This window comes from Eulemur rufifrons, chromosome 23, assembly GCF_041146395.1.
Source record: "Eulemur rufifrons isolate Redbay chromosome 23, OSU_ERuf_1, whole genome shotgun sequence".
Classification (NCBI taxonomy): Eukaryota; Metazoa; Chordata; class Mammalia; order Primates; family Lemuridae; genus Eulemur; species Eulemur rufifrons.
Genome location: NC_091005.1, coordinates 21400166 through 21427978, shown reverse-complemented (window position 1 = coordinate 21427978; position 27813 = coordinate 21400166). Strand labels below are relative to the sequence as shown.

Genomic DNA, 27813 nt, shown 5'->3' with positions numbered 1-27813 from the left:
GACTTTGCAGAAGTCACTCAGCTAATTCATTGCAGGATCAGAGGCAGCAACTATTTCTCCTAATTTCTTCTGCCTGTCTTCCTTCTTAAGATTAAGAAAGGCCTCTTTGGCATCTAAGCCTTGCTTTGTATAATTATACAGCCGTTCCTAGGTATAGTTGTGTGAATGAGAACTTGCTGGGAGAGAATTTTTTTTTAATTCTCAATCGTCCCGGCCCTTAATATATGCAAGTCACTGGGGCCTCGTGAATCATATGGAGTAACTCTAAGTTCCTATCTTAATCACTTTGATTAGACATTCATCATATTAACATCTCAATATCTTCAGAGACATCGATTGAGTGTACCTTTTCCATTTCTTAAACTTAGCACACTAGCGTTCTCTATGCACGTGTAGTTTACAATGCAGTACTATCAGCGGCGTAGCCCTCAGGCTTCCTGGAGCACTGAGATATTAACACAAGGATCGCCTTTGGTCTTTTTTATAGATGAAGAAACTAAGACTCAGAAAGAATAACCAATCTGCCCAGTGAACATAGTCGATACTGGGCCAATAAGAGGGTATAGCAATACATGATGGTACATCACCCCGGCTCCCACCTGTGTGCCAGAGCTGACTGTGTCCGTCTCTCCTCACCCTACACTCAGTAACGTCAGCTTGGGAGCTTGAGACCCACTCTGGTGGGAACATTTACAGCACAGACATGAGCAAACACTGCAATTCAGGGCTCCTCACTCCCAAGCCCTCCACTGGTAGTTAAATATTAGCAGCACACAGCTGCCTCTATCTGACTTTAACGCTCATGTTTTAGCTGCATGGGCAGCTGCCTCCTTCTTAGCTGCTAACCACTATCTTTAGCACAAAGGTGGACATGATGGTTTGCTTTTGACCCATTTCCCTACGACCTGAATGTTTGCTGTGTTCTCGCAGACCATTTCCAAAGACCAGGGGATGCCCCTGGGGAATGTAGCATGACCTTCTGACTCTGCCTCTTGACAACATTTTACAAGGTTTTCAGCCAAACCTTGATACCCATTTCTACTGTGTTCACAGCCCCTGCCAGTCTCCAAGAACCATCTGGAATGAATGCTGAAGAAAAGAATGTGAGTATTTAAAAAAAAGAAAAAAAGTAACCTCACAAGGAAAAGATGTCCAAGCACTCTGTTTTAGTTTTGAGTTTTGCTTGGTTGGTACTAATAGTCTGAGCACTAGGAATTCCCAAGACTTCTTCCATTTGAAAAGAGAACCAAAAGGATTGAAATCAAACAAAGCATGTTCTCTAACCACAACAGAATTATGCATATCTAGGATATGTAGATATCTCTTAGGCATCTTAAAAATTAAACAGCACATTTCTAAAAATAAAACCAGTAGGTCAAGAAGAAATCACAAGGGAAATTAGAAATATTTTTAACTAAATGACAATGATAATATAACCTATGCAAATATGTGGAGTGCAGCTAAAGCTGTGCTCGGAGGGAAATTTATAGCTTTCTAATATAGCTTTATATTAGAAAATAGGCCCATGTTCTTAGTTTTTATAACAAGACTGGTCTTCAATTCCTTGCTGTTGACATTGTTCATGTGTGCATTTATTCAATAACAAAGACTTATTCTGAATTTGCAATGTTCAGGTTATGATATTAGGTGCTGGGGATACAATGGTGAATAAACAGATGTGTCCCTGCCTTCATGAAGCTTACTGGGTGAGACTAACAAACAAATTAGCATATAATGAGGAACTCTGATAAGTGTGTAACAAGAACCAATAGGGTGCAGTGATAGCCAATAACAGAGGGGGGTCTGGCAAATGTGGTCAGACAAGGCCTCTGAAGAGGTGACCGTTAAGTGGGCACATGAAGATAAGACAACCAGGATGGAAAGCAGAGCGAGAGCTTTCTGGGTAGGTGGGATGAGAACAGGGCGGGGAGGAGGGGGGAGGCTTGAAATGCCCTGAAGCCAGTGTGGCTGCAGCCTGGTGGGGCAAAGGGGCAGGAGAGAACAGAGAGATGGACAGAGGCCAGACCGTGCAGGCCTTAGGTGCCCCGACAAGGAGTTTGGGTTCTATTCTCAGGCCATGGGAGGCCATAGAGGGTTGAGTTCCACTTTGGCCTCGTGTTATTCCAGGCCAAGCCTTGTAGGCTTGAAAAAGAGGCTCCACAGCCTGAGCTGTTTAACAGGTACCACCAAAATTTAATCCAAAACACACCATGCGCCCTGCCATCCCCTCTTTCTAGAAGCCACGTGCTCTCCACTGCTGCCTGGCTAAACCTTCCTCCTCTCCCCTGGGAGCCCGTCCTCTGGGGCAGCTCCCCCGACCTCTGCCAGCTGGTTTATAAAGGTAGCAACCCTGCACCTTTGCTCCGTGCCAGACACAGTGTTAGCAGATTGGACCACAGCAACTTCAGCAACTGCTATCAAACCCTCAGAGGAACAGAAGCTCAGACTTAGAAACTGGCCGAAGGTCACAGGGCTAATGATACCATCTGACATCTGGCTGGACCCAGCGCCTACATTCTGAACCTATTGTCTCCCTCTTCTACATTCTAGTGCTCCCCTGGGCTCCCCTCTTCTGCCGCAGTTACCACTCTGGCTTAATGGCCGGTCGACCCACCCTCCCCATTCCGCGCAGGCGAGGGCAGGGGCTGAGTCTCTGCTCCTGCATCTCCAGCCTCAAGCACAGGGCCCCGTCCGGAGTGGCCTCTGCGGACACCGTCGAATGCACGGTGGACCCTGAGCCCACACTTAGAACAAAGTCACTTACCCAGTGATCCTGAGAATGCAGTGGACGCCCCATGAGGGGGAGCCAGGTGGTCTGGGTAGCGTCTGTCTCCATTCCATGCCTTTCTCTGTGGCCACTTGTGGCTCGAATTGCTCTGGGGTGCAGGGCGCCCCGCAGTGAGGCTGAGCCAGTCGTAGTGCGGTGTCTCACCAGCTGGCTGCTTTTTCCGCAGAACGATAAAAGCGACGTGGAGGTGTACATTAAACCTGGTCCCTACACGGATCCTTTCACGACAGTGACGCTGGGCTGGCGGGACACGGACAAGGATTTGCGCTTCCAGTGGTCATGTGGTAGGTGGTCTTGCAGCTGTCACTCAGAAGTGGTGAATAGTCACAGGTTCTAAACATTAGGAAGAAAAAAAAAAAGTAATGAATAGCGGTCAGATCTTGTTATTCTTTTTCTTACCCTTCACGCTGGCAGTACTTACGCCTGACACTTTGTGTAACTTGCACGTGGCAGAGGTTGCAAATTGGATGGGAATGGGGGGTGGGGAGAGCAGCGGCAGACCAGGGGGCGGCTTCCCCTGGATGCCGGCAACAAGGGAACGTAGAGAATTTAAAAGCAGTAATGAAATAGCACTTATAAATAGCACTGTAATGAACATCCTTAGAGTGCAATCTTTATTTACATCTGGGATTACTTTCAGAAATACATTTCTAGACGTGGCATAACTGGATCAAAAGTCATGCAAAATGTTAAGGCTTTGGAGGTCAGTTGCCACATGGACATGACATCCTTCTGAATGTCAGTTCGCACTCTTTGAATACAGAGATACAGCTGCAGAGTTGAGGTGACAGCTGATGAGCCTGGGCCCTGGGCATACCTGGGAGTGACCACTGCACTGGAGGTGGCGGGGAGGGAGGGATTGATGGGGAAACATCGATCAACAGAGACGAAGGGCAGAGAATAAAGGAATTTAGGGAGCAGCTAACGTAAAGGAGATGACACAGCAGCCTTCCAGGTGGAGGTACAGCCTCCAGGTCCCCGTAGTAGCCCCTAGGGACACACAGCTGTGACAGCCTCATCCACATGGAGTGGCAATTGCACCAGGAATAAGAAGCTGCTCTGGACAGTCTCGCAGGGCTGTAGCTCCTCCTGCCACGTGCCTGCCTGGTCACCAGTGCAGGTCACTGACGCAGGGCAAGCCCAGCACACCCTGCAGGTTTGCACAGCGTCTAGGTGAAGCAAGGGTCATTTTCCCAGACGCATCCTTCTGCAACACCATTCCTGCACCTGCATGAAAAGTGACTTTAAAAATCAAAATCAAAATCTCTATATGGAGCCGATGTTGTTACACATGACCCCTCTCTTTTAAAAGCCCCAAACCAGAAGGTGGGTTCCTGGGTGGATAACAGCGTCCGCCCGTCTCTTGCAGGGCGTTGCTGGGCTCAGTGGAGCGACTGCGTTGAGAGGCGGCTGCTCCACACAGACCAGAGGGAGCTGGTGCTGCCGCCGCCCTGCCTGCCGCCGCCCAGCTCTGCTGTCACCCTGCGCCTGGCTGTCCTCAGAGGCCAGGAGCTGGAGAACAAGGCGGAACGATGCCTCTACGTGTCTGCTCCTCTGGAACTCAGGCCTCGGGTCAGGTGGGGCCCGTGGGCACTTCCCTCCAGGCCTGTCATTCATTCATTCGGCCAACTTGTCCCGAGAGCCAACGCCTGCTGGTGCTGACTTAGGGGCAGGGCTTCCAGAGTGGGCAGACACGGCCCATCTCTGTTCTCGTGGGGGTTACCAGCTGGTGATCAGCGACTTCTATGACAGCTTCCCTGACTGGGAGATCAGAGAACATGTCCCTCAGGAACATGTCAGGGGGGAGGAGGAATGAAGGTGGGCAGGGAAGAGAGGCTGGAGAGGGAACAGAGTGGGCAAACAGAAAGTGAAAGAGGCCGGTGTCCTGAGTACGGAGAAAAGAGGGACAAGAAGCAGCTGGTGGAGTAGGCAGGGCTGGGCTTGGGCAGGACCTGCCAAGATTTTGGTCTTGTCCCTGACAGCTCTGTAGAGAGAGCCATCCAAGGGTTCTAAGCAGGTAGGGGACGTGATCGCAAGTTGCTTTAAAATGCTCTGGTGGCCGAGTGGAGAATGGGCCAAAGGAGTGCAAGAGAGGACTCAGGGAGGTGGCTCAGGCCCCTGCAGGAGTCGAGGTGGAAGGTCAAGGTGGCTCAGCCTTTCAGCCCATCCCTGAAGGAAGCAGGCGGCTCCCTCAGACCAGGAACAGACGAGAGCTGGATTGCAGGGTCTGTTTACAGGTGTGGGCGGGGATAAGGGAAGGAATCAGGGGTGACGATGCAGGATGACAACAGGGGAAGCCATTATTGCTCCCAGGACTGCAGAGGTAGGAGTGGGGACAGGGTTACTGGGGCCCCTGGGAGCTGTTGCTGCGGGAGAGGGACCGCCCAATGGGACAGGTGACCTTGGGGGAGGAGCACAGCCTCTCCCAGCTGTGGCCTGTCAGGGAAGGAGCAGGGAGAGTGAATAAACACCCTGACCCCTCAGCTCGCACCCTCCCAGCCTCTATCAGAGCCTGCCGTCAGTGCACCCGACCGGAAGCAGAAGCAGAGGGTGCGGAGCCGGGGGAGGCGGTCTGCAGAGCGCAGCTCCCGGACACAGAGCGCAGGGTTGGTGGGAAGGGAATGGGGGGCAAATGGAGAACATCCCGCACACGTGAACTAGGACAGATAGGAGGACAGAAGTAGGAAGATTCAAGAGCCGTCCTGGGGGATGCATTGGACACACAGGAGATGCCAAAGTGACCTCTCCTTGGCTCAAGGGAGGGGTAGGACATTAGAGAAGGCCCAGGGTTCGGATCCAGACATGGTGGTCCACATTCTATCCACACACTTAGGATGAATCACAGAAGCTCTCTGAGCCTGGGTTGCCCGTCTGTGCGGTGGGGTTTCTGATACGTCACTCACAGGGTTGTAAGCGCTGGACAAGCTAAGAAAGATGGAAGTCATGCAGGGTGCACATGCCATGAAACCACAGCATTAGTTTACTATTACTAGAACTAAAACTAATCGCAGAAATCCTCTGGTCTTATTCTCTCACTTTGCAGGTGGGGAAACTGAGGCTCAGGGAGTTTAAGTGACTTGCACAAGGTGGCCTTTCGTAAGTGGCAGGGACAGGATTTGAACCCAGTGTCCTGTCTCAGCCTCGTGCACTTTCCACATTCTCACCCTGGCAGTGAACAAATCGGGAAGTTGGTCAGACTGTGAATCACTCCATCTTCATGACCAAGGCTATGTCCCGGTGTTGGTTGGGGCAGGGGTGTCTTTTATTCCATCTTTCATTTGAAAAAAGGCCCACCCTCTCTAAAGACTTGAAAAGAACCAGGCAAAAGACCAATCGAGTGCTCAAGACGTCTGTCTTTGCCCATTTTGTGTTGCTTGAAAGGCATATCTGAGGCTCAGTAACTTACGAAGAAAAAATGCTGGGTGCGGTGGCTCATGCCTATAATCTCAGCACTTTGGGAGGCCAAGGCAGGAGGACTGCTTGAGACTAGGAGTTATAGACCAGCCAGGACAACATAGCAAGATCCCATCTTTACAAAATAAAAAAGCATTAGCCATGCATGGTGGTATGCACCTGTAGTCCCAGCTACTCAGGAGGCTGAAGCAGGAGGATCGCTTGAGCCCAGGAGTTTGAGTGAGTTGCAGTGAGCTATGATGACACCACTGCAGTCCAGCCTGGGCGACAGAGAAAGATCTGCTTCATGGTTCAGGTGGCTGGAAAGTTCAAGCTTGGGCACCTGCATCTGGTGAGGGCCCCAGGCTGCTTCCCCTCATGGCGGAAGACAAAGGGCAGCCGCGAGTGCAGAGATCACATGGCGGGAGAGGAGGAAAGAGAGAGAGGAGGGAGGCGCCAGGCTCTTTTGAACAACCAGCTCTCAAGGGAACTAATGGAGCAAGAATTCACTCCCCACAACGCACACAAAGGGGATTAATCTATTGGTGAGGGATCTGCCCCCATGAGCCAAATACCTCCCATCAGGCCTCACCTCCAACACAGGGGATCAAATTTCAGTGGGAGGTTTGAAGGGGACAAACACCCAAACCACAGCGACGCCCAGAGACGCTTCCTTGCTTTGTCTTCTGTGCCTTTCAGCTGCGAGAAGAACTGCGGGCCAGTGAATGCCCGTGAAGACGTTCTGCTCAGGGTCTCCATGGGAGATGACTCGCCGGGGGCCACGTTCAGCTGGTATTTAGACAGCACCCCAACAGGGAAGGTAAGGACGTGGACAGCACTCAAACACGGGAGATCTCCCCCCGCGCTGCTTGGCCAGACCGGAGTCACAAGCCCTGTGCTGAGCCAGGGGTGGGCCGACCCCACTCAGAGCCTGTGGAGGGGGCGTCGGGGGTGGGCTGCGGCTGTAGGGGAGGGTCAGGGACTTGTCGGCAGGGAGGATGGACACAAGGGAGAGAACACTTGGGAGAAACCCTGCAGCGGATGCCACTGCTGCCCCAGCCAAGTCCCCCTTCCAGGCTGACGCACCTGTCCCAGCAGCCGAAGAGCAGCTGTTGGCCAACAAAGGATGGACGTGGCATCTGACTGCCCAGCCCACTCCCCGCCCCCGAGGAAGCCAATTTCCGTGGCGCAGCTTATGCTCAGAGCTCCCTGGGAGCCAGGCTGATGCCCCCTGAAACCACTTCGCTGCCTCCCTTCCTTCTGCCCTGTTCCCTCCCAGGGGTTTCCCTGACCGCCCTCCTCCCACAGATGACCTGCACACGGGTTCCCATCCCCCGCTGTGCTCCTGGGGAACTGGCCTCAGACAAACACCCCGACAAGGCTGGAGACTGGGCATTCCAGGCCGGCCTCCCGGAGGCAGCAGGTCCCTGCCCTCTACTCACCGCAGATAAATCTGAAAGGCCCCCCCCAGCAGTCAGAAGCCACCGTCCCGCTGAGGTCCAGTGGCCCGACGACAGCCTCAGGGGCCCTGGGCGCTGCTGTCTTCCAGGCCGAGCCTCTTCCGGACGCCTGCGGGCTCAGTGGATTCCGGCCCCGCTCTCTAACCCGGCTGCAGAGCAACACCTCCGCCCTGCGGCTGCGCAGCTCCCTCCTGCGGGCCTGGGGCCAGGTCGTCAGGATCAGAGCCACAGGTGTGCAGCCTCCCTTTCCCCGCCCGTCAGGGAACCGAGGTGCACAGAAACACTGAAATCCGGGGCTCCGGTTTCACACGCCGCCGTGGCGCAGGTTCTGGCGTGAATCCCGCCACGAGGGACACGTTGGGTAAAGGATGTAACCTCTCTGTGCCTCAGTTTCCTTACACGAGGACCGGGGATAATAGTGAGAGGACACCAGTGGCACAAACAGGTCGTTCTGGGCTTGTGCGACCTGCATATCCTGCCAGGGTAATTCAGAGCTTGTCGTAATGCAGAGCTTGTCATTTAAAACAAGCCCAGGGTGGGAGATGTCGATTCTCAAAAAGAGAAATAATAGAGGGGAGGGGTATTCTTTTTAGGAAGGATTCCTTTTTTGTTGTTGTTGTTGTTGTTGTTTTTTTTTTTGAGACAGAGTCTCACTCTGTTGCCCGGGCTAGAGTGCTGTGGCGTCAGCCTAGTTCACAGCAACCTCTAACTCCTGGGCTCAAGCGATCCTCCTGCCTCAGCCTCGGAAGCAGCTGGGACTACAGGCATGTGCCACCATGCCCAGCTAATTTTTCTATATATATTTTTAGCTGTCCATTTCTTTCAATTTTTAGTAGAGACGGGGTCCCGCTCTTGCTCAGGCTGGTCTCGAACTCCTGAGCTCAAGTGATTCTCCCGCCTCAGCCTCCCAGAGTGCTAGGATTACAGGCGTGAGCCACCACGCCCGGCCAGAAGGATTCTTTTGGCACTATATTTCCTGAAGTGGCCCATAGGCCACCTGCACCAGAATAAACTGGGGTTCTAGTTTGGGGTCGGGTCCACCCCAAACCTTCTGAACTGAGTCTAGGCCAAGGAATTCTTTTTAATGGATTAAAATTCTCTTTATGCCCAGCTCTTCCAGGCATATGCTCTTTTTGAAAAACCAGGTGACTGCACCAGGTGATGTGTGACGTTGCCGCAGGTCAGCTGCGGGGGCCTGGGAGGAGCGTGGGCTTCGGGGTGGGATCAGCCTGCTCTTGTCCTTCCTGGCTCAGTGATCTTGAACATATTAGTTTTTCCCAATACGCTTCCTTTTCACAAACTCTCTGTAAAGAAGCTGTTGTTATTAGCCCCATTTTATAGAAGAGGAACTGACTCTCAAAAACACCAGTCTGGTCGGGTGCGGTGGCTCACGCCAGTAATCCCAGCGCTTTGAGTGGCTGAGGCGGGAGAATTGCCTGAGGCCAGGAGTTTGGGACCAGCCTGGGCAATAAAGCGAGACCCAATCTTTACAAAAAATAGGAAAATTAGCTGAATGTAGTGGCACGAGCCTGCAGTCCCAGCTACTCGGGAGGCTGAGGCAGCTTGAGCCCAGGAGTTCAAGGCTGCAGTGAGCTGTGATCGTGCCACTGCATTCCAGCCTGAGTGACAGAGTGAGCCTGTCTTAAAAAGAAAAAAATTTCCTATAAAGATATACAACTATTATGCACCCATAATAATTAAACATAAAAAATTTTTAAAAATTAAAAAGCAAATCAACCAACCAAGCCTAAGGTCATTTGGTTAATAAACGGCAGAACTGAAATTTAAGCTCAGCTCTGTCTGATTCTTTTCCCCTATCTCTGCCCAGTTTCTCAAAGCGAGACCCTGGGGTGCCCGGCCTCAGGGAGAGTTGTCAGCCATGTACATTTCTGGGCCTGCCCCAGAATCTCCAGAGAGGTCTGAGCCTCCAGTTCTGGAGAGGGCCCCGGGAATCTGCATGTTTAACAAGCTCCTTGGGTGATCCTGAAGCATGATCGAGTTTGTAGAACCTACACGGGCCCCTAAGCGCCATCTGTCTTCATCCCAGCACTGACGAGACGCGCCTACGGGGAGGACACCTATGTGATCAGCACCCTGCCTCCCCCCGAGGCGCCCACCTGCGCCATTGCCCCGGAGGAGGGCACTGTTCTGACGAGCTTCTCCATCGTCTGCAACGCCTCCACGGCCCTGGGCGCCCTGCAGTACTGCCTCTGCCTGGAATCAGGTACCACCCGAGGACTCCGCTCTCCCCTCAGCTCCTGGGCTCATCCCCTCCAAGAACAGGGGGGCCCTTCTCGCTCTGGGAGCTACAAAGGATGTTGTCTACGTCCGAGAGAGGTTGGCAGGAAAAATGGGGGATTTTTTCAGCAATTTTTCATGAATGTTAGTAAAATTATCGCAAAGTTCTAGTGACCTGCATTTAGAGAAGACAGTGAACCAGTGTATATGGCTGTCTACTCTCTGAAAGCGTGGAATCTCCAAGTGTCTGTCCTGCCTTCAAGAGCAGTGGCTTTTGTGTCCTGGTGACCAGGCTCTGCCTGAGTGGGTAGCAGTGTCCTTGTGGCCTGGAGATGTCCCCCTAACCAGTCAATTTTTATTTTGCCAGGTTCCTGCCTACACTGTGGCCCTGAACCTGTCCTCCCATCAGTTTATCTGCCACTTGGAAAAGAAAACAATGACTTTGTGCTGACAGTGGTCATTTCTGTCACCAATCGCGCGGGGGATAGACAGCAGACCCAGGCAGCAGTTAAGGTAGGTGGTGGCGGTGGCCGTTGTTTGTTTACTGAGAAAACCTCCTGAGCCATCTGAACCTCACCAAAAGGGTGGCCTGGTGACAGGCAGCCAAAGGCATAGCCAGGTAAATCATTGATTCATTCATTCCTTCAACAAATATTGACAGAGCTTCTACTATGTGTCACATCCTGGGAAGACAGCCATGGACATGACCGGAGTCGTCTCTACCTGTGCAGATCTTACGACTTTGTGGCCAGGATAGGGATAGGGTCTTGGGAGCCAGGGGCAGGGATGGCACAGAAGGATCCTAGCATGAGTCAGGCCAGTGTCTCCAGAGAGCTCAGAGGAAGGAGGACCAAGAGCAGCCAGCAGGGACACAAAGCAGAGCCTGGATAAAGTCCCGAGAAGATTTCGAGGGTCAGAGGCCGGGTGGAGGGGAAGGGATTGAGAACAAGATGAGGAGGGCAGTGAGCGGTGAAGCAATGGCTTGCCTGAGGCGTGAGTTGACCGAGGCTTGGTTTTGGTGGCCATCAGCTGCCTGGGCCAAGTGGGTCCGGCTGCCCTCCAGCCTCAGGAAGTGCCCGAGAGCCCCCAGGCCAGGCCAACGGCGTTCAGGCCTGCTCTGGTTCCCCACGTGAAGACTCGTGACTTCAGGCCCCAGGTTCTTGAACGGGGACCACTGAGCACATTCCTGGCTTCCCGACAGGTGAGACTCGGAGACACACGTGTTGCGGATGGGGCGTTCCAGGCTGCCGTGTCAGAGAAAATCGCCGCTACTCTGCAAGGCGAGCATGGCACCGAGCGGCTCCTCCAGCTGGCCAAGTCTGTGTCCTCTGTGCTGAACGCGGACCTCCAGGGCCAGGGCTCGGGGCCCCAGCTGAGAATGGATGTCAGACGGAAGGTGCAGCAGGTCCCTCACACCCTTTCGCTGGGGCCCCAGGGTCTGTGTGCAGCCGTTCGAGCTTTGGGGTGGGGTTTGGGGATCAGAAGAGAAGCCTGTGGTGCCTCCCAAGTGGTTGACATCCCCTCCTTCTCAGTCCCTGTGAGTGACACAAAGTGAAGAAAATGACTTTTCCGTTGATAACCTGCTTTCTTGGCTGGCCTTCGTGGAGTCACAGACTTCTGGGGCTGGAAGGAAGTCAGAGAGCATCCTCCACACTAGTGTTAAATATCCCTTCGTATCAAAGACAACAAATCCAAGGCCTGGAGAAGAGTGACTTGGCTTCGCTCATATGGGTAATGGTTTGGGGTTGGCCCTTAGATGTTGTCCCAGCTTTGTCACTTACCACCATCTGCATTGTCCTGGGCCAAGGACTGAACCTCTCTAAGCCTCAGTTTCCCTATCTGGAAAAGAGGGATAACAATACCATTTTCCTCATAAAGTGGTGGTGACAGTTAAGTAAGAATTATGATCACTGCAGCTAAAGGTGGAACTATAAAAAAGGGCCAACATGTAACCAGTTTTAATCCACAAAATGGCCATTTCAACCTATGGTATGAACAATTATCGCAGAACATGTGATTACCTCCACTCTCGGCGCATGCCACGTGAATATGTACGTGTGTGCACACACATGCACGTATACACAGACACACCCCTGCTGGGCATGTAGAAGAGAAAAAAGACTTCTCCTGGTCCCTGAAAGGTTTGCAGGACTGTAGCACGGTGCTGGACACGAGGTACATACTCAATACCAGAAGCAGCAGTTGTCGTGGTTACTGCTTACAGAGAGTGACATTTATTGAGCACCTTCCATGAGCTGCCATACCCTGAATTAGGGCTTCATGGATGTGTAATCCCCCTATGATGTAAAAGGTGAGGTCCCCATCTATGTTATGGATGAGGAAATAGCGGGTAAGAGACTGTAGTGGCCCGCCCGGGGCCATGTCTGACGCTTAGGGTTTCCCTGACATGGCCAAAGCCAGCCCCTCACTCATGCTTTGCGGCCCCAGCGACAGGAAGGCCTGACCTAGGGCTCCTAAGTGATTCTGCCAAGGTGCCTTTTGCCACATGAGGTAACTCACAGGTTTGGGGATCAGAATGTGGACATCTTTGGAAGGCCGTTGTCCTGCCTCCCACACCACCCATGTGGCAAACCGAGGCCTTCAGGGCTTCAGAAAACCCCAGAAGAGCCTGGTCGCTCCTCTGACCCCACGTCTTTCTGAAACGACTTCATGGAGCCACTGTGGTTACACTTCCTCTCCCCGCCTTTCTCGCCCTGTGCCAAGGTCAGAGAGCATGTGCTGGGGTCACTGTCTGCGGTCACGGCCAGCCGGGAGGACATGCAGCAGGTGCAGGGACTGGCCAAGGCACTGAGAGAGGTGACCCGCCACAGTGAGGAGCTCACCCCCTTGGCCCAGGTGCGTAGTGCCCACCCGGTCAGCCTGCCATGGGACACACTCCTCCATGGTGGCGGGTGACAGCCCAGCTGAGCATAGGGCAAAGGGGTCCTTCAGTCATGGGGTTCTCCCGAGGCCACCAAGACCTCTGCCATCTTCTTTCCAGCGGTCCTGCGTGGGTGGTGCATGGGAGGGTGTCTCACGTCGGGTGCGAGGGCTGTCTGCCCACACCCTCTCTCCCCACCCACCAGGGAGCAACTTGAGGGAGAACTGAGTCTAATTAATCTTTGGGTGGCCAAGTACAGGTCCAGACACCGCTGCTGAGAACCCGTGTCCCCCACCCCGGCATACACCAGCTCCTGGCTTTCCTTGCCTGGGGGCCTTCCCCATCCCCCAGAGCCCCGTCTACCTACCCACGGGGCAGGGAATTCATGCAGTGTCGGTGACTAATGGCGCTGGGGCACCAGTATGTCTTGATGGGTAATCCCAAGCGGATTGAGCCGCAGGAAATGGGCGTGGCCACACCCCTGTAGGGCTTCCACCCTTCCCTGTCTCACCCCCTCCCCCTAGCATGTTTCCCCGAGTCACCTCTGAATAAACGACTTGCTCTGGGATCCTTGCCTGGGCTCAGCTTCTTGGAGAGCTCTAATTCAAACCCCATGTTCGCAGGGTCATGGCAGCCAAGGGTTAAAAAGGAAGCCATGGAAACAGTTCAAGGGGAACCTGCCTGGCTCTGCTCCACCCGCTCTGGCAGGAGGCCAGCCCCTCAGAGTCTCCTCCTGAAGCCAGCAAGGCTGGTCTCTGCCTCAGGGGCCATGGGTGCCCCGATGTGACACTTTCCATTTACATACTCGCGCGCTCACCCAGCTATTTTATGTGCACACACTGTATATACATGCACCTATTAACATAGACATTCTGTCTCTATCCTTCTATTCATGTGTGCACGCGTTCCTGTATTCATTCTTCCAACTAGTGCTTCCTGAATGTCTGGTGTGTGCCAGGTGCCATGCAACTTGGTGAGAATTCAGCAGTGACTTACGCCAATGTGACCTCTGCCCTCATGGCACTTTCAGACGACTGGGGCAGCCAGACATTAAACAAATAATTTCACAAATACTTATTACAGAATTGGAAAAAGTGCTATGTCCATCCATCTACCCACCTATCCATCCTCATCCATCCACCCACTATCCATCCTTCATCCACACCCCCACCCACCCATCCATTCATCCACCCACCCTCCCATCCATCCATTCGTCCACCTTCATCCATCCTTCATGCATCCTTCCATCCTTCCATCGTCCATCCATGCATCCAGCTACCCCAGTCATCGAGTGTCCCTGAAGGCCTGCTATGTGCTGGGCATTGTGCAGGGTGCTCCATGAAGGACACAGAGAAAGACCAGGACACTCTGCTGAAGGAACTCTGAGTGCTGCAAGGAGGGAGGACCTGGCCTCTGGTCAGGGACACAGGCAGTGCGTGGCGGCTGCAGCCCAGCTCTTCCCTGGCATGTGCCCCTCCAGGCTCCCCTCCATGCAGCCCTTGTCCCTTGGATGGCACAGAAGAGGGTCTATCTCAAGCAGGGGCTCACAATGTTTTTCCTTCTTTGGGTGAGCCCAGTGGGAGGCTAGCTGGGCTCTGCAGCATGTCAGCGAGGCCCTGTTGACAGCGAGTGCCAAGGCGCATCCTGAGGACCAGAGGCGCCAGGCAGCCACCAGGGACCTGTTTCAGGCTGTGGGCAGCGTGCTGGAAGCTTCTCTGAGCAGCAGACCAGAGGAGCCTGCGGAGGCCAAAGGCAGCCAGGTGGGTGTCCCAGGCCAGATGCAGACCCCACACCCAGCGCATGCCCCACTCGCACCAGCGTTGCTGGATGGAGCTTCCTCCCCATCTTGCAAATGGCGCAACTGAGGCTCAGAGGTTAAAATGTTGCCCAGGGAGCTGGAAGAAAAATTCCAGAGGGCAGAGCTTCTGGGAGGCAGTGTGGTGTGGCACAGAACACAGGCTCTGGAACGAGACAGCCTGAGTTTGAATCCTGCCCCTGTCACTCAGAAGGCTGTGACTTGGGCAAGTTACAGAGCTTTCCTAAGCCTCGTTTCTCATCAGTAAATCGAGGCACTCAGCCTCATCCAGGTAAATGGGCAGTTGGAGAGGTCAGATGGACCCTCGTTTGAGTCTGGGTAAAATCCTGGTTCATTTCTCCAAGGACACAGAGGAGAGGCTGCTGCCCAGAGTAGGAGCAGGTGCAGCCCCGTCTCAGGTGGCCCCAGCACCCTGATGGGGACACAGCCTCCCAGGTGTCATCGTGACAGAGCTGGAGAGCCCACTCTTGCTGCTCCACATTCTTCGTTGTGTGGGGCCGTCACTCTAGCCAGGAAGGACTGAAAGACACTGGACTTGCAAGGATGCTTAGATGCACACGCTCACACACTCGGACACACTCACTTATGCTCACGCACTCACAACCCCACAAACACATGCAGACACACAGTCAGACACACACTCATGCAAACTCACACTAACTCAAACGCTCATACTCACGCAGAGCCTCAGGCACATACTCTTGCCCACATATGGTCACACTCCATGATCACAAAATCACACACATGCATGAGCGTGCTCACTTACCCTCAGGCCTACACTCACATGCACTCAGATACACACACTTTCACACACACTCGCAGACTCACGTACACACACACACACGTGCACCCACAATCTGTGCCCTAACAGGAATTCTGTGCAAACATCCAGCCCCTCCTGGGTCCCCACAACAGCCTTGGTGTCAGCAAGGACTCGTCTCATCTGGAGGTTGGGATGGGTGGGGAGCAGAGCCCAAGCCCCGGGGACCTGTGAAACGGCCTTGCTCCCGGCTCTGCGATTCCCCTGGAATAAGCCCCAGGCCTCACTCACGTGGGTGTCGTGGGTGTCGGCAGCACAGACAGCCGTGTTTCCTGACAGCTCAGCTTGTGGACTTTGGTCTAGCTCTTCCCCTCATCAACGTGTGGCCTCCTGAAGTCACCTATCCTCTCTGTGCCTCTGTTTCCCCATCTGCTGTATGATTGTGGTTAAACACCCGCCGAGTACAGTAGTGAGGATGGAAAAGGCTGGCTTGAGTCAGGCATTGGAATCTTCATAGGTGCCTGCTCTTCTCACCGCCTACAGAGCTGTCTTTCTCCCTCACTCCTCTGCCCTTTCCCGGTCCCTGCTGAAAGTCCCACTCTAGCCTGGTGACAGTCACCGAAGGTGATATACAGAGATGGGTCCATAGCGGTATTCTCCTGCCTCCTTTCCCAGACCGCCACCGTGCCCCGGCTGCTGGCAGCTGCGGAGCGTGTGCAGACCGCCCTCCTGCTGGGGAAGCTGCCCGGGGGCCTGCCAGCCACACTGGCTACCCCCTCCATCGCCGTGTACACAGACAGGTAAGGGCTGCCCCGTGGGTCCCCAAGAAATCTCATCCCCTAACCTCGTTCACTCCACACCCACACCCCGGGACCTGCGCTGGGCGGAGCCCAGGAGACCAGCCCTGGGGCTGGTGACTTGGTGGCACCAGGAACTGGGAAGGGGCTTCCCCCCGGAGGTGGTCCCCGCTGCCTGCTGTGTGGGGCACACTGGCACAGCACAGGAGGGAGGTGTTGGATGCTGAGCCCAGGGTTGGGGCTACGTGAAGGAGTCCTGAGAGGCGGGTCACATCAGAACTGTGCAGGCAAACGGGCCGACTGAATGTGACCAGCCCACCATTAGCAGTGCCCCGGGCTATCTGGCAGCCATTGCCCCGCAAGCCTGTGGGGACTCAGGATACACTGGCCTTGGAGTTCCTCCATGGGGGGCTCATCTCTCTCTGAGTGCTGCCCTGTACCTGGGATGCCCTGCACCCTCCATTCCTTCACGTGGAGAGCAGGGTCTGCATGACGCTGCAGGCACCTCGGGGACGCCCTGCACCAAGCCCCAGTGCCAGGGTGGCCCACTTGGGTCCCAGGGGCAGTTTCCCAAAGCAGCATCCTGATCAAAGGTGGGGTCTGAAACCAGGTCCCCAATCTGACCAGAAAAGATGGGACCCGAAGCCCATGGCATCAGGGGTCAAGGTAGGTTTGGAGATAACCCTGGAGCAACGTCTGCACCGAGCTCATCATTCATTCGATGGGAATATGTGCCCCTGTCACGTGCCAGGCGCTAGTGGGGGCACTGGGGACCCAGCAGTCAGCAAAGCTGGCAGAGCCCCGTCCTCCTGGAGTCTCCACCCCGGCACAGGGCACATGGGCTGCCTTTGATGCCGATTCTGCTGATCCAAACTCGCAGAACCATCGGGAGGGGGGAAGATCCAGCCGCCCGCTCTGCAGGGAAAGCCGGGCGCCCTGTAGCGCAGGAGGCGAGGTTGGGGGGATCCTCCTCCAACACTGACTCTCTCCTCTCTCCCCCACACCCGTCCTCACCCGTGGCCAGAATACAGCCGTGGAGCTGGCGAGGCTCCTCTGTGCACGTCGGCGATGCCAACTCTGCCACCTTCACCCTGCCCACCGCCTCCTCCCTGGGCTGTCTGGAGGACGGCCAGGAGCCTGTGGACATAAGGGTAATGACAGTAATAACTTGCGGACAGCCCTATACAGTCTGCAAAGTGCTCTTGCACGTATTTGTTCATTTTAACAGCCCTGTTGATTACGGAGTATTACTGTGCCCATTTTACAGACCAGGTTCAAGGACTTGCCCAAAGCCACAAGTTAGTGGCCCCTCTGGCCTTCCTGGCTCCCAGATGCATCCTCCTTCCACTGTGTCGCGGCCTTAGTTCACTGGAAATCCAGCTCCTCTGGCTTGGTGCCTAGCTCGGAAATGGCAAACCCAGGGCTCTTTTCTGTCTCCACATTGGCACATTTGACTGTCTACTCCTTGAGCCTTAATAAAAGTAGATAAACATCTTTCTCTTGGACACATATTGGCTCTCTGGGAGGAAAGACTGGAACGGTTTACATTGTGATGACTGCTCAGCCAAAGCAAGTCTGATTGGGGTTCTCCAGGGCCAGCTCTCTGAGGCCACAGCTTTGAGGGACCCCAGCAGGAGCTGAATGCAGGGCCCCTGGTCACCCCCAAGGGCAAGGGCTACTCATCTGCCCAGGCTTAGGACCTGATCATTCATCGAGCCTTCCAGCCCCACGGGGGTCTTGGCCGACACTCCTCCTTCTTGGTTTCAGATGATGAGTTTCCCAAAGAGCCCCTTCCAGGCCCAAAGTCACTTTGACGTCAGTGGAACCATTGGTGGCCTCCGTCTGACCAGCCCTAGTGGACGGCTCATACCTGTGAAGAATCTGTCGGAGAATATCGAGGTAGAAGTTGGGGGTGTCATCAGAAGTCAGGTGGCATTTCTGGCTTTCTTTTCAATTTGGTTGGGACCAAAAGTCATTTGGTTATAAGAAAAAAATGGTTACAGAAGAGAATCATTCAAAATGATCTTTACATTAGCTTGAACATTATATTTATCTTAAAAGTATAAATGTACGTTCATTTGTCAATCTCTAGGTGTATAACCAAGAAGGTTTCCTGGTTATGTAAATACGTTGATTGAAAGTTCAATCATCTTCATTGCATAAACCACCTTTGTAACATAGCCTCCGAAATGTCTGGTTAGATTTTCTTGAACGTTGAGCAAACACGTAAGCATGCCATGGTGCAATGTGAGTTCAGTTTCCTTTAAGATTTTTTTTTTTTTTTTGCTCCCTTCCCTCCCTCCCCTCCCAGCCACCGTGCCCGGCCTAATAACAGTTTTTAGTGATGTCCTCATCCCTGTGACTATGCTACCTTAAATGTAGAAGGGACTTTGCAGGTGTGCTTGAGTTAAGGATCTTGCGGCCTGGTGCGGTGGCTCACGCCTGCAATCCTAGCGCTCTGGGAGGCCAAGGTGTGAGGATCACTTGAGCTCAGGAGTTTGAGAACAACCTGAGCAAGAGTGAGACCCCGTCTATACTAAAAATAGAAAAATTAGCTGGGCATGGTGGTGGCGCGTGCCTGTCTGTAGTCCCAGCTACTCGGGAGGCTGAGGCAGGAGGATCGCTTGAGCCCAGGGGTCTGAGGTTGCAGTGAGCTCACTGCACTCTAGCAAGGGCGACAGGGGAAAAAAAAAAGGAACTTGAGGTGGGAACTTGAGGTGGGAGATTATCCTGGATTATCCAGTGGGCACAAGGGAACCACAGGGTCCTTATATGAGGGAGGGGGCTGCAGAAGAGGAAAAGGTGACCTGATGACAGAGCAAGAGGCAGGGGTGGTGTCAGGAAGGGGCCGAGAGCCAAGGGACGCAGAAGGCCAGGAAGCAGGTTCTCCCCAGGGCCCCAGCAGGGGGGCAGCCCTGCCAGCGTCAGCCCTGTGACACTCATCTTGGACTTCTGCCTCTAGCACTGACAGATCCATGTTGTTTTAAGCCACACGGCGTGTGGTCGTTTGTGACAGAAGCCACGAGAAACTAATGCAGTGAGCAAAGCCCAGTGTGGACTCCAAGCTGCACGGCTCTGTACGGCAGCCCCGGTGCCCCTGGCTGGCATTCTCTTCCCCGCGCGCCCTCGACACGGTTGTTTCTGATGGCAGATCCTGCTGCCCCGCCCTTCAGAAGGACACAGCGAGCCGACCGTGTTGGACCTGACAAGGCCTGAAGCTTTGCGGGTGAACGTGACTTCGGGGGAGGCGGCTTTGGGGATCCAGCTGCACTGGGGACCCGGCGTCCCGCTCACACTCAGCCTGGGCTACGGCTACCACCCCAACGCGACCAGCCACGATGCCCAGACGCGCCTCCTGCCGACAACGGCTCCGGGTAAGCCTCCCCTGTCGGGTCTTGCGCTGCTTCCTGGGCTGTGACCAGCTTCATGTGAGAATCAGAAGCCCTAGGAGAAAAAGAAAACGAAATCCCAAAAAACCCTACCTGGCACATTCAGTGGCTTATTTTTGTTGGTGTTATTATTATTATTAGCCAATATTAGGTGAGTACTTAAGAAGCAGCTGTCAAGCACTTACAGAACTGACCTCATCGCAGTCCTCATGACAACCCTCCACTTTCCAGATAAGAACAGAGAGGTTAAGTAACTGGTCTGAGATCACACAGCCAATGAGGAGCAGAATCAGTACTGGAGCCCTTGTCTGTCTGACTTGGCTCCGCACACTAGCTCCGCACACTAACCGGGAATGTCCCTTCTTCTGTGCTCCTGGTCTCAGGGGGAGACGGTACTACTAGGACATGGGGCAGGGGGGGGGACCATGAAAGTCTGCTCCCCTCCCAAATTGCCTCAGTTCCCCTCCCCCATGCTGTGAGCCCCCATCTCAGTGCGGCTCAGGCTAACCCAGAGCCCCCTGTCCCACAGATGAGCTGTCCACGTGGATCCTGGGCCCACAGGACCTGCACTTTGGAGAAGGCATCTACTACCTGACTGTGGTCCCCGAGTCTGGCCTGGAGCCGGCCCCCGGCAAGGACCTCACAGTTGGCATCACCACCTTCCTGTCCCATTGTGTGTTCTGGGATGAGGTCCAGGAGACTTGGGACAACGCAGGCTGCCAGGTGAGGACAGAGAAGTGAAGAAGGTGGCAAGGTGGCTTGGTAGGCCACGTCCAGCTTGTGTGGGTGTGGGTGTCCTTTTAGTGCCTCCGCGGGGCCTTTGCATATACTGTTCCCTGTGCCTGGAACACCCGCCCCCCCACTCACTCCCGCCCCAGCCTAATTGTTGCTTCCTCAAGAAAATGGTGCTTCAGTCCCTGCCTCGGTCACACGTCCCTTCTAAGCTCCAGGGCACATACAGCCCTCGCCCCCAGCCCTACACAGAGCAGTCGTTTTACATCCACGTGTGAGATCATTCAAACGCTGTCTATCTCCCTCGGTGCACTGGGAGCCCCGGGAGACAGGAACAATGTGCTTTGTTCACCCCTGGGAACAAATGATCGTTGAACCAGTGGACGAATGACTCGGGAAGCCCTGCTGGCTCTGGGTCACTGAGGGAGGCCGGGTGTCATTTCCAAGGAAATGCGCTCAGAGCTGCGTTCTTGCTTCCACGCCAGGTGCCACGTTCCACGCTCTGCCTGCATTAGCTCATCAGTCTCCACAGTGATCTCCAAGGTGGTTGTTATTCCCATCTTACAGGTGGTAAAACAAAGGCTCAGGAAACTCACCTAACTTGCCCCAAATCCCAAACCTCGTAAGTGGAGGAGCTAGGACGTGAAGCCAGGTCTGTCTCCAGAGCAGGACCTTAGCAACAGGTGGCTCTGCCCCTCCAGGGCCTGGCCAGGACTGCTGACCCCCCGGGGGCACTTGGCTTTGTTAATTTAAATAAAATCCCTGTCAGCTCAGCCCTGTGTCCCCGGAGCCCAGGCCTGTGACAGCGTCCTGTGGGCAGATGTTGACTTTGGGGCCGTCAGATTCATGTCTAGGGTACAACTCTTCCCCGTCCCCTCTCGTGCCTTGGCTCGTGGCGTCCTCTCCCTGAATACCCTTCTCACCTCCCCCTGCCTGGAAAACTGTTCACACTTTAGTCTCCATTCCCATGCCACCTCCTCGAGGAGCCTCCCAGACGTCTTCCCCCGTCGGATTTCCACAGCATGCCACACCCTCCACGCCAGGTTGACATTTACCACACGTCTGTCTCCATCCACTAGAACTTTCTTTCACTTATTCAGCAAAATATTCACCATGCACCCGGTGGCGGGGACACAATGGTAAGAAAAATCAGGGAGCTTTCAGCTGAGCAGAGGACACAAACAAGAGGCAAATGGCACACACATGTCAAATGGCAATGGTCACAAGAACCAGAGGAAACCGTGTCCCAACAGAGCCGTGGGAGGAGGAGGCTAGGAACGAGCTCTCTGCCACACACAGGGAGTTCTACAAAGCGCCAAGGAGAAACCGGGGTGCACGGAGAAATCTGGGAGGTAGCGGTTCCTCACACTCGTAGCACAGACCTCTGTGACTTAGGAGCAAGACCCAGGTGTGACTCTAGAGTTCCCAGGCGGCACCGGCTGTGCCACCAGACAGGCTCAGTCCCACTGCATCAATACGAGCTGGGTGATCTTGGACTAGTCTCCCCACCTCTCTGAGCCTTCCCATCCCAAATCATTGAGAAAGGATGGCTACCACGTGCAGCTGGGGTGGGGCTTGGATGAGATTAGGGTTATGAAGTACTCAGCGTGGCGCCTGGCACACAGTGAGCTCTCTGTAGATTAGAGCGACTGCGCGTTGAACCCTCCAAGTATAGGGAAGACAACACCGCGTGTGAAATGGAAATCCCGGCAACAGTGCATGTGGGCTCAGGGTGGTGCTGGGTCGGGGCAGCATGGGGACAGGTTGGAGGAGGACTAGTCAGCTGAACCTAAGTTGTTGGGAAGTTTCTAGCTTTTGAGTACACTGATGGGTTTTCGGGTGCTTGTTATAATATATTATTACAAACATGCACCTCCCGGCCGGGCGCGGTGCCTCACGCCTGTAATCCTAGCACTCTGGGAGGCTGAGGAGGGAGGATCACTTGAGCTCAGGAGTTCGAGACCAGTCTGAGCAAGAGCAAGACCCCGTCTCTACTAAAAATAGAAAGAAATTATCTGGACAACTAAAAATATATATAGAAAAAAAAATTAGCCAGGCATCGTGGCCCATGCCTGTAGTCCTAGCTACTCAGGAGGCTGAGGCAGGAGGATCGCTTGAGCCCAGGAGTTTGAGGTTGCTGTGAGCTAGGCTGATGCCACGGCACTCTAGCCCGGGCAACAGAGCAAGATTCTGTCTCAACAAAAAAAAAAAAAAAAAAAAAAAATGCACCTCCTAATGCACCCATATATAAATAAGGGACGTGCAGAGGTCATGTGTGCAAGTGTGTCATGGAACAGAAATTATGACTAATCCACCGCGGTATACTTGAGGCTCATCATGGGTGCAGACACACATGTATAGATTTAGACGTAGGTTAAGACTGAGATATAGAAATGTAGCGATCACCATACAGAGTTCGTTGAGGAGCCATAAGTAAGTAAATGGCTCATCAAGTTGGGGTGGAAAACCATGACAGAAAAGAGAGCTCCAACTCTCTGGACGGAGACCCTTATCGGGGGTACAGGCAGAATCATTGCAAGGGGTCTGAGAGCCTGTCTCCTTGCATAGGGATTTTCTCAAAGGTACCAAAAGAGCAGCTGCTGCCACAGGGGGGTCCACAGGTTCATCTGGGCTGTTCAAAGGGCCCCTCATGCCAGCAGAGGTGAGGGAGGCCACTGGCCTCAGGGTCTTTGTTTTTCACAAAGACGCTGCTGGCTCCCAGCACTGAGGTCACCTGCTGGGGCGTCTTCTCCGAACCAGCCCCTCCCCCTCCGGGCGGGCCAGGTGTTCCCATAAGCTCTGCAGCTGCGTGCCAATGCTGACCGGGGATTGGGAAACAGTGACAAAAACAAGGGAGCAAACACGGAACTAAGACCCACCTGGAATTCCTAAGAAGTGGCTGGCACCAGGCCCGTGGAGGTGGTGGTGAGCCCCTGCCGGGCGGTTCTTTAAGGGAAAGAGACAAAGCTGCCTGTTGGGGCATGACTGGGCTGCAGGAGGCTCCTCCTCCCCAGGTGCTCGAGCAGAGAACCTTCTGGGTGCCAGTTCTGTGCCCTCCCTCACTGCCTCCTGGTGAAGTGGGGGAGGCAGAGGCAGGGCTGCGTTGTGGGGTTGAGTTAAATCTTCTTTATCCACCCGAAGGCCCTGGAGGGTAATTGAGAGCTGGCCAAGGGGTCTAGGGGCGGCAGCAGGGTGTGAAGCAAGAGCACAGGTGGCGGTCCCAGCCCTGGTGCCTCCTGTGTCCTCCCTGCCCGGCTGCCCCGCACCTCAAGGGACCACACGCCCAAGCTCCACCCACACCTTCCTGGTGCTGAGACGTCAGCTTAGGATCAAACACTTGTCCCTCCGTTTTCTTCCCTTTTCTTCCCGTGGTTCCCCCAGTCATTTTGCCTCTCAGCGTAGGCTGACCAACCATCCCAGCTTGCCCGGGACGGAGACAATTCCCAGGACTCGGGACTTCCCATTTGAAAAGCAGGAAAGTCCTGGAAAAACTGAGATGAGTTGGTCACTATGATGTCCTCTCAGTGCCCAGCCCATCATGGGGCTCCAGGTGGCGCAGGGGACTGGAGGGGAACACACCACATTTGTGAAGATGGTTGCTTGAGGGGGGTGAGGGACAACGGGGATCCCAACTTGACCTGCAATTCTTACCTGAAAAAAGCAAAGCACATTGGCAAAATGCACACCGCTGCCCTTGGAGAATGATGGATACAAAGTTATTTGTTATAAATTTATTCTCTGTGTTTGAAAATGAATTTTTACTTTAAAAAGCCCAAAGGGCCATCCTGAAGCTGGTGTCCCTGCAGTGCCCCCAACCACGCCCCATTCTAGTGTCCTTCCCTCAAGGAGAACTTCATTCCCCTCCCCGGGGCTGGGGGGAGCCGGCGATGAGCCCCCGGCGCCTCCAGCCACGGCCTCTGCGGGCTTGCAGGTCGGGCCGAGGACCAGCCCCTCCCGGGCGCACTGCCTCTGCGACCACCTCACCTTCTTCGGAAGCGCCTTCCTGGTGATGCCCAATGCCGTCGACGTCCGCCAGACGGCTGAGCTCTTTGCCACCTTCGAGGACAACCCTGTGGTCGTGACCACCGTGGGCTGCCTCTGCGTGGTCTACGTGCTGGTGGTGATCTGGGCGCGGCGGAAGGACGCTCAGGATCAGGCCAAGGTGAGGTTGTGCGGTCCCTGGGAACGGGAGGGAGGAGCGGGGGGGGGGGGGGGGGGTGTCCCCTTGCAGGGACTCCGGGGGATGGAGCCCAGGTGGTGAGCTGAGAGGTCGGCTGCTGGCCCAGGCCTGGACCCCTGGGACTGTCTCAGGCAAACTGGCCCCTCAGCCTCTTTCTCATCAAATTAAACAGAGCGAGACTCTGTCTCAAAAAAAAAAAAAAAAAAAAAGAAGAATGCACTTGTGCTTTTTTATCTTCCTAATATTTTTTACTTGAAATCCTGCTTTTGTAAAGAGCAGCTCTCACCTGATGAATAAGTAGCACATCTAATTAAGGGGTCTGGCCCTTTAATTGTCACGAATGCCCGGCTCACTCCCATCTGGGGTGCAGTGGACAAGTACACGAGTAGGGCTCTTCTAATGCTGTGCTCTGTCCAGGTGAAGGTCACAGTGCTGGAGGACAACGATCCCTTTGCCCAGTACCACTACCTGGTGACGGTCTACACGGGCCACCGGGGCGGGGCAGCCACATCCTCGAAGGTGCCTGACTGTACAATTCTCAGTGCCAGGCACCCTGGGGCTACTGGGGATATAATTATTGGGGAAGGGGAACCAGTGCCTGCCCTGTAGCCCTTGCAAATAAATATATGGGGAGTTTGGGAAGGTCTCCAGGAAGCATTTTATGAGTTATAGTTATTTTGAAGGTGTGAATGCAGACAGTGTCACCCCAAATCTGCATACAACTGAAATAATAACTTAAGCAGGTCCATCGTGGGAGGAGCGGGTAAAGGGGCCTGTGCTTCATAGGTTTTTGGCCACTTCCAATGAAGCAAGGCCAGTGATCCTCGATTACCAAGTGCAGCTGACTCTGGATTTCAGGTGACTGTCACTCTGTATGGCCTGGATGGAGAGAGTGAGCCCCACCACTTGTCTGACCCTGACACCCCGGTTTTTGAGCGAGGAGGAGTGGATGCCTTCCTACTCTCCACCCTGTTCCCCCTGGGGGAACTGCAGAGCCTCAGGCTATGGCATGACAACTCAGGGGACCAGCCATCGTGGTGAGTCTGGGGCAGGCAAACCATGATGACCTACTGGACCCAGGGCTGGGCACTCTACATGTGCTGCCTTCCTGATCCTCACAAGCCTCTGCAAGACACATAGAATGGATCTCCATTTCACAGATGAGGAAACCGAGGGTCAGAGAGGCCCACTGTAGTTCATAGTCCACACAAACTGGGTCAGTACCTAGGAGAAAGACTGGAAGTTGCAGCCCTGGGGTCTGGTGCCAGCCTCACTCTTGGCGCTTCTGTGCGTCAATCTGTGACTCGCCCAAGGTCACACAGCTGGCAAGTTCAGAGCAAGGTCTTCCCTATTCTGAGGCCAAAACTAGTGACCCAGATGAATGGTGTCCAGTCTGACCACCCTATCAGCAGCTGACAGCTTTAAAAAGACACAGCATTTATACTACTGTCTTTAGTTCACCCAAGGGATTAAAATTAACACATTAAGTGCCTCAGCCATAGGTCAGTTCCCAGGAAGTGGACTCCAAGACGGAGTTGAGCAAGCAGGGTGTTTATTAAGAGGCGCCTGGGATCAGCACCTGGGAAGGGAGGGAGGGAGGCAGGATGGGCAGAGGGAGAGGTCGGGCTGTGATGCAGCCCAGCGACAGTCCATCTGACCCCTGGGGGAGCTCTGGAACTGTCCCTAGCTGGACATACATGCCAAGGTCCTGATAACAGCAGGCACCTCATCACTGGATGTTGACCACCTCAGGACAGCACGTGACCTTGATGGAGGTGGGTTTTACATCCTTCATGGGGCTGTGATCCCTGAGATGAGAAAATGCATGGCAAGGGCATCTTAGCCTAGTCCCCAACATGTAGCAAACACTTAATAAAGAGTGGCTATTGCAGCATCCCAGGACAGGCAAGATGATTCCAATTCTTCCCCGTGCCTCAAAGACCCAAATCAGGTCAGGTGATGCCCTTGAAGTCCTGAGCCCCAGATAGATGGTGGACTCACTCTCTAGTTAGAAACTCGAGCGAGGACCATGTTTTGTGCATTCCAGTATCCAACTTGGCTTTGCTTGATCGTGCCTGGACACTGGCTCTGGGCTTGGTGCCACATGGAGGGGTTAATAGTTTCAAAGGCTCCCTCTTGCAGTGTATTTGTGACAATGTGGCAGCTTCCCAGAGACAGCTCTCTATACCAGCTGCACTTCCTGCCTGAGGCCAGTTTTGATCCAGGCACCAAGAACAATGAAGAAAAAATGCAGTCTTTTTCCAAGAGCTCTTCTTGTTGGGTTTTGCAAAGGTGTTGCCTTCATGGTGTCCAAGGAAGTCTTGTCCCCCACACACCCCCACCACATATACCTTATCCTCAGATCTGTGGGTCCCTTCTCCAGGTATGTGAGCCGGGTGCTGGTGTATGACCTGGCAATGGACCAGAAGTGGTATTTCCTCTGCAATTCGTGGCTGTCCGTCGATGTTGGAGACTGTGTCCTCGACAAGGTATTTCCAGTGGCCACAGAGCAGGACAGGAAACAATTCAGGTACTTTTTTTCTTTTTTTTTTGAAGCAAATTCTCATTACTTTACTCTTTCCTCTCAAGGGAAGTTGCATTGCAATTCAGTTGCAGCCAAATAAAAGTATGTTTCAGCTAGCGGGCCTGGGTGGGTTTGAGTGTGTGACAGTAATGACCAATCAGTTTCTCCTGTTGGGAAGGAGGGCCTGGAGGGCCGTGGGTCCCCCCCAAAAAATTGTCTTCCAGGTGGTGAGAATGGTAGGCATAGTTATCCTTACTTCCTTACGAATATCACTGAATAAAATTTTTTATATTAGTGAACAGACTGATTTGCATGGTGATTCAATACCTGGCCATTTGGGGCTCATTTTTGGTGGTGTTTTACCCTAGATGGACCTTTCAGCAAATGCTTCCCTTGGCTAGTCACTTCCCCATCCATTCCCTCCGCTGCCGTGTTCCCGCTTTCCACATTGGTCTCCAAACTCGCATTAGCAGGTACAAATGTGCACACACACTCAGCACCGTGGACAGTTGTTCATTTTATATCATTTTAAATGGCACATTACTCCAAATGTGTTGCCTTTTCCTTTAGTAATATACCATGAGCATCCTTTTGAGAGTACATGTTTGGGTCAAACTGTTACTGAGAAGCAACAGGCTCGCTTCCCATCGCACATAGAAGCCAACACTATGACACTGGCTTTGAGAAAAGAAAAGTTTTGCTGTGAGTTGACTGGCGAGGAGACAGGAGGCAATGCCCAGATATGTCTCCCTGAGCTGGGGGCTGGGGCGGGTTTTATAGGGAGAGGGTAACAGGGAGTAATCTGATTGGATCTTGCAATGAGGTGATGCAAGAGGTGTGATCTGATTGGCTCAT

General features: G+C 53.9%; 1 protein-coding gene across 1 annotated transcript in view; it reads left to right on the top strand.

Annotated features, from left to right (window-relative positions):
• Positions 1-27813, top strand: part of LOC138373823 (polycystin-1-like protein 2) — a 79349-nt gene that overhangs the window by 23369 nt on the left and 28167 nt on the right. Inside the window, exons 9-27 of the mRNA XM_069456420.1 lie at positions 1054-1103; positions 2955-3072; positions 4158-4365; positions 6881-7001; positions 7731-7872; positions 9689-9865; positions 10247-10392; positions 11081-11275; positions 12604-12735; positions 14338-14520; positions 16012-16136; positions 17158-17284; positions 17901-18032; positions 19285-19507; positions 20052-20245; positions 24186-24416; positions 24852-24953; positions 25293-25471; positions 26818-26964. Of these exons, the coding sequence (XP_069312521.1) occupies positions 1054-1103; positions 2955-3072; positions 4158-4365; positions 6881-7001; positions 7731-7872; positions 9689-9865; positions 10247-10392; positions 11081-11275; positions 12604-12735; positions 14338-14520; positions 16012-16136; positions 17158-17284; positions 17901-18032; positions 19285-19507; positions 20052-20245; positions 24186-24416; positions 24852-24953; positions 25293-25471; positions 26818-26964 (2932 nt within the window). The remainder of the gene's footprint in view (positions 1-1053; positions 1104-2954; positions 3073-4157; positions 4366-6880; positions 7002-7730; positions 7873-9688; positions 9866-10246; positions 10393-11080; positions 11276-12603; positions 12736-14337; positions 14521-16011; positions 16137-17157; positions 17285-17900; positions 18033-19284; positions 19508-20051; positions 20246-24185; positions 24417-24851; positions 24954-25292; positions 25472-26817; positions 26965-27813) is intronic.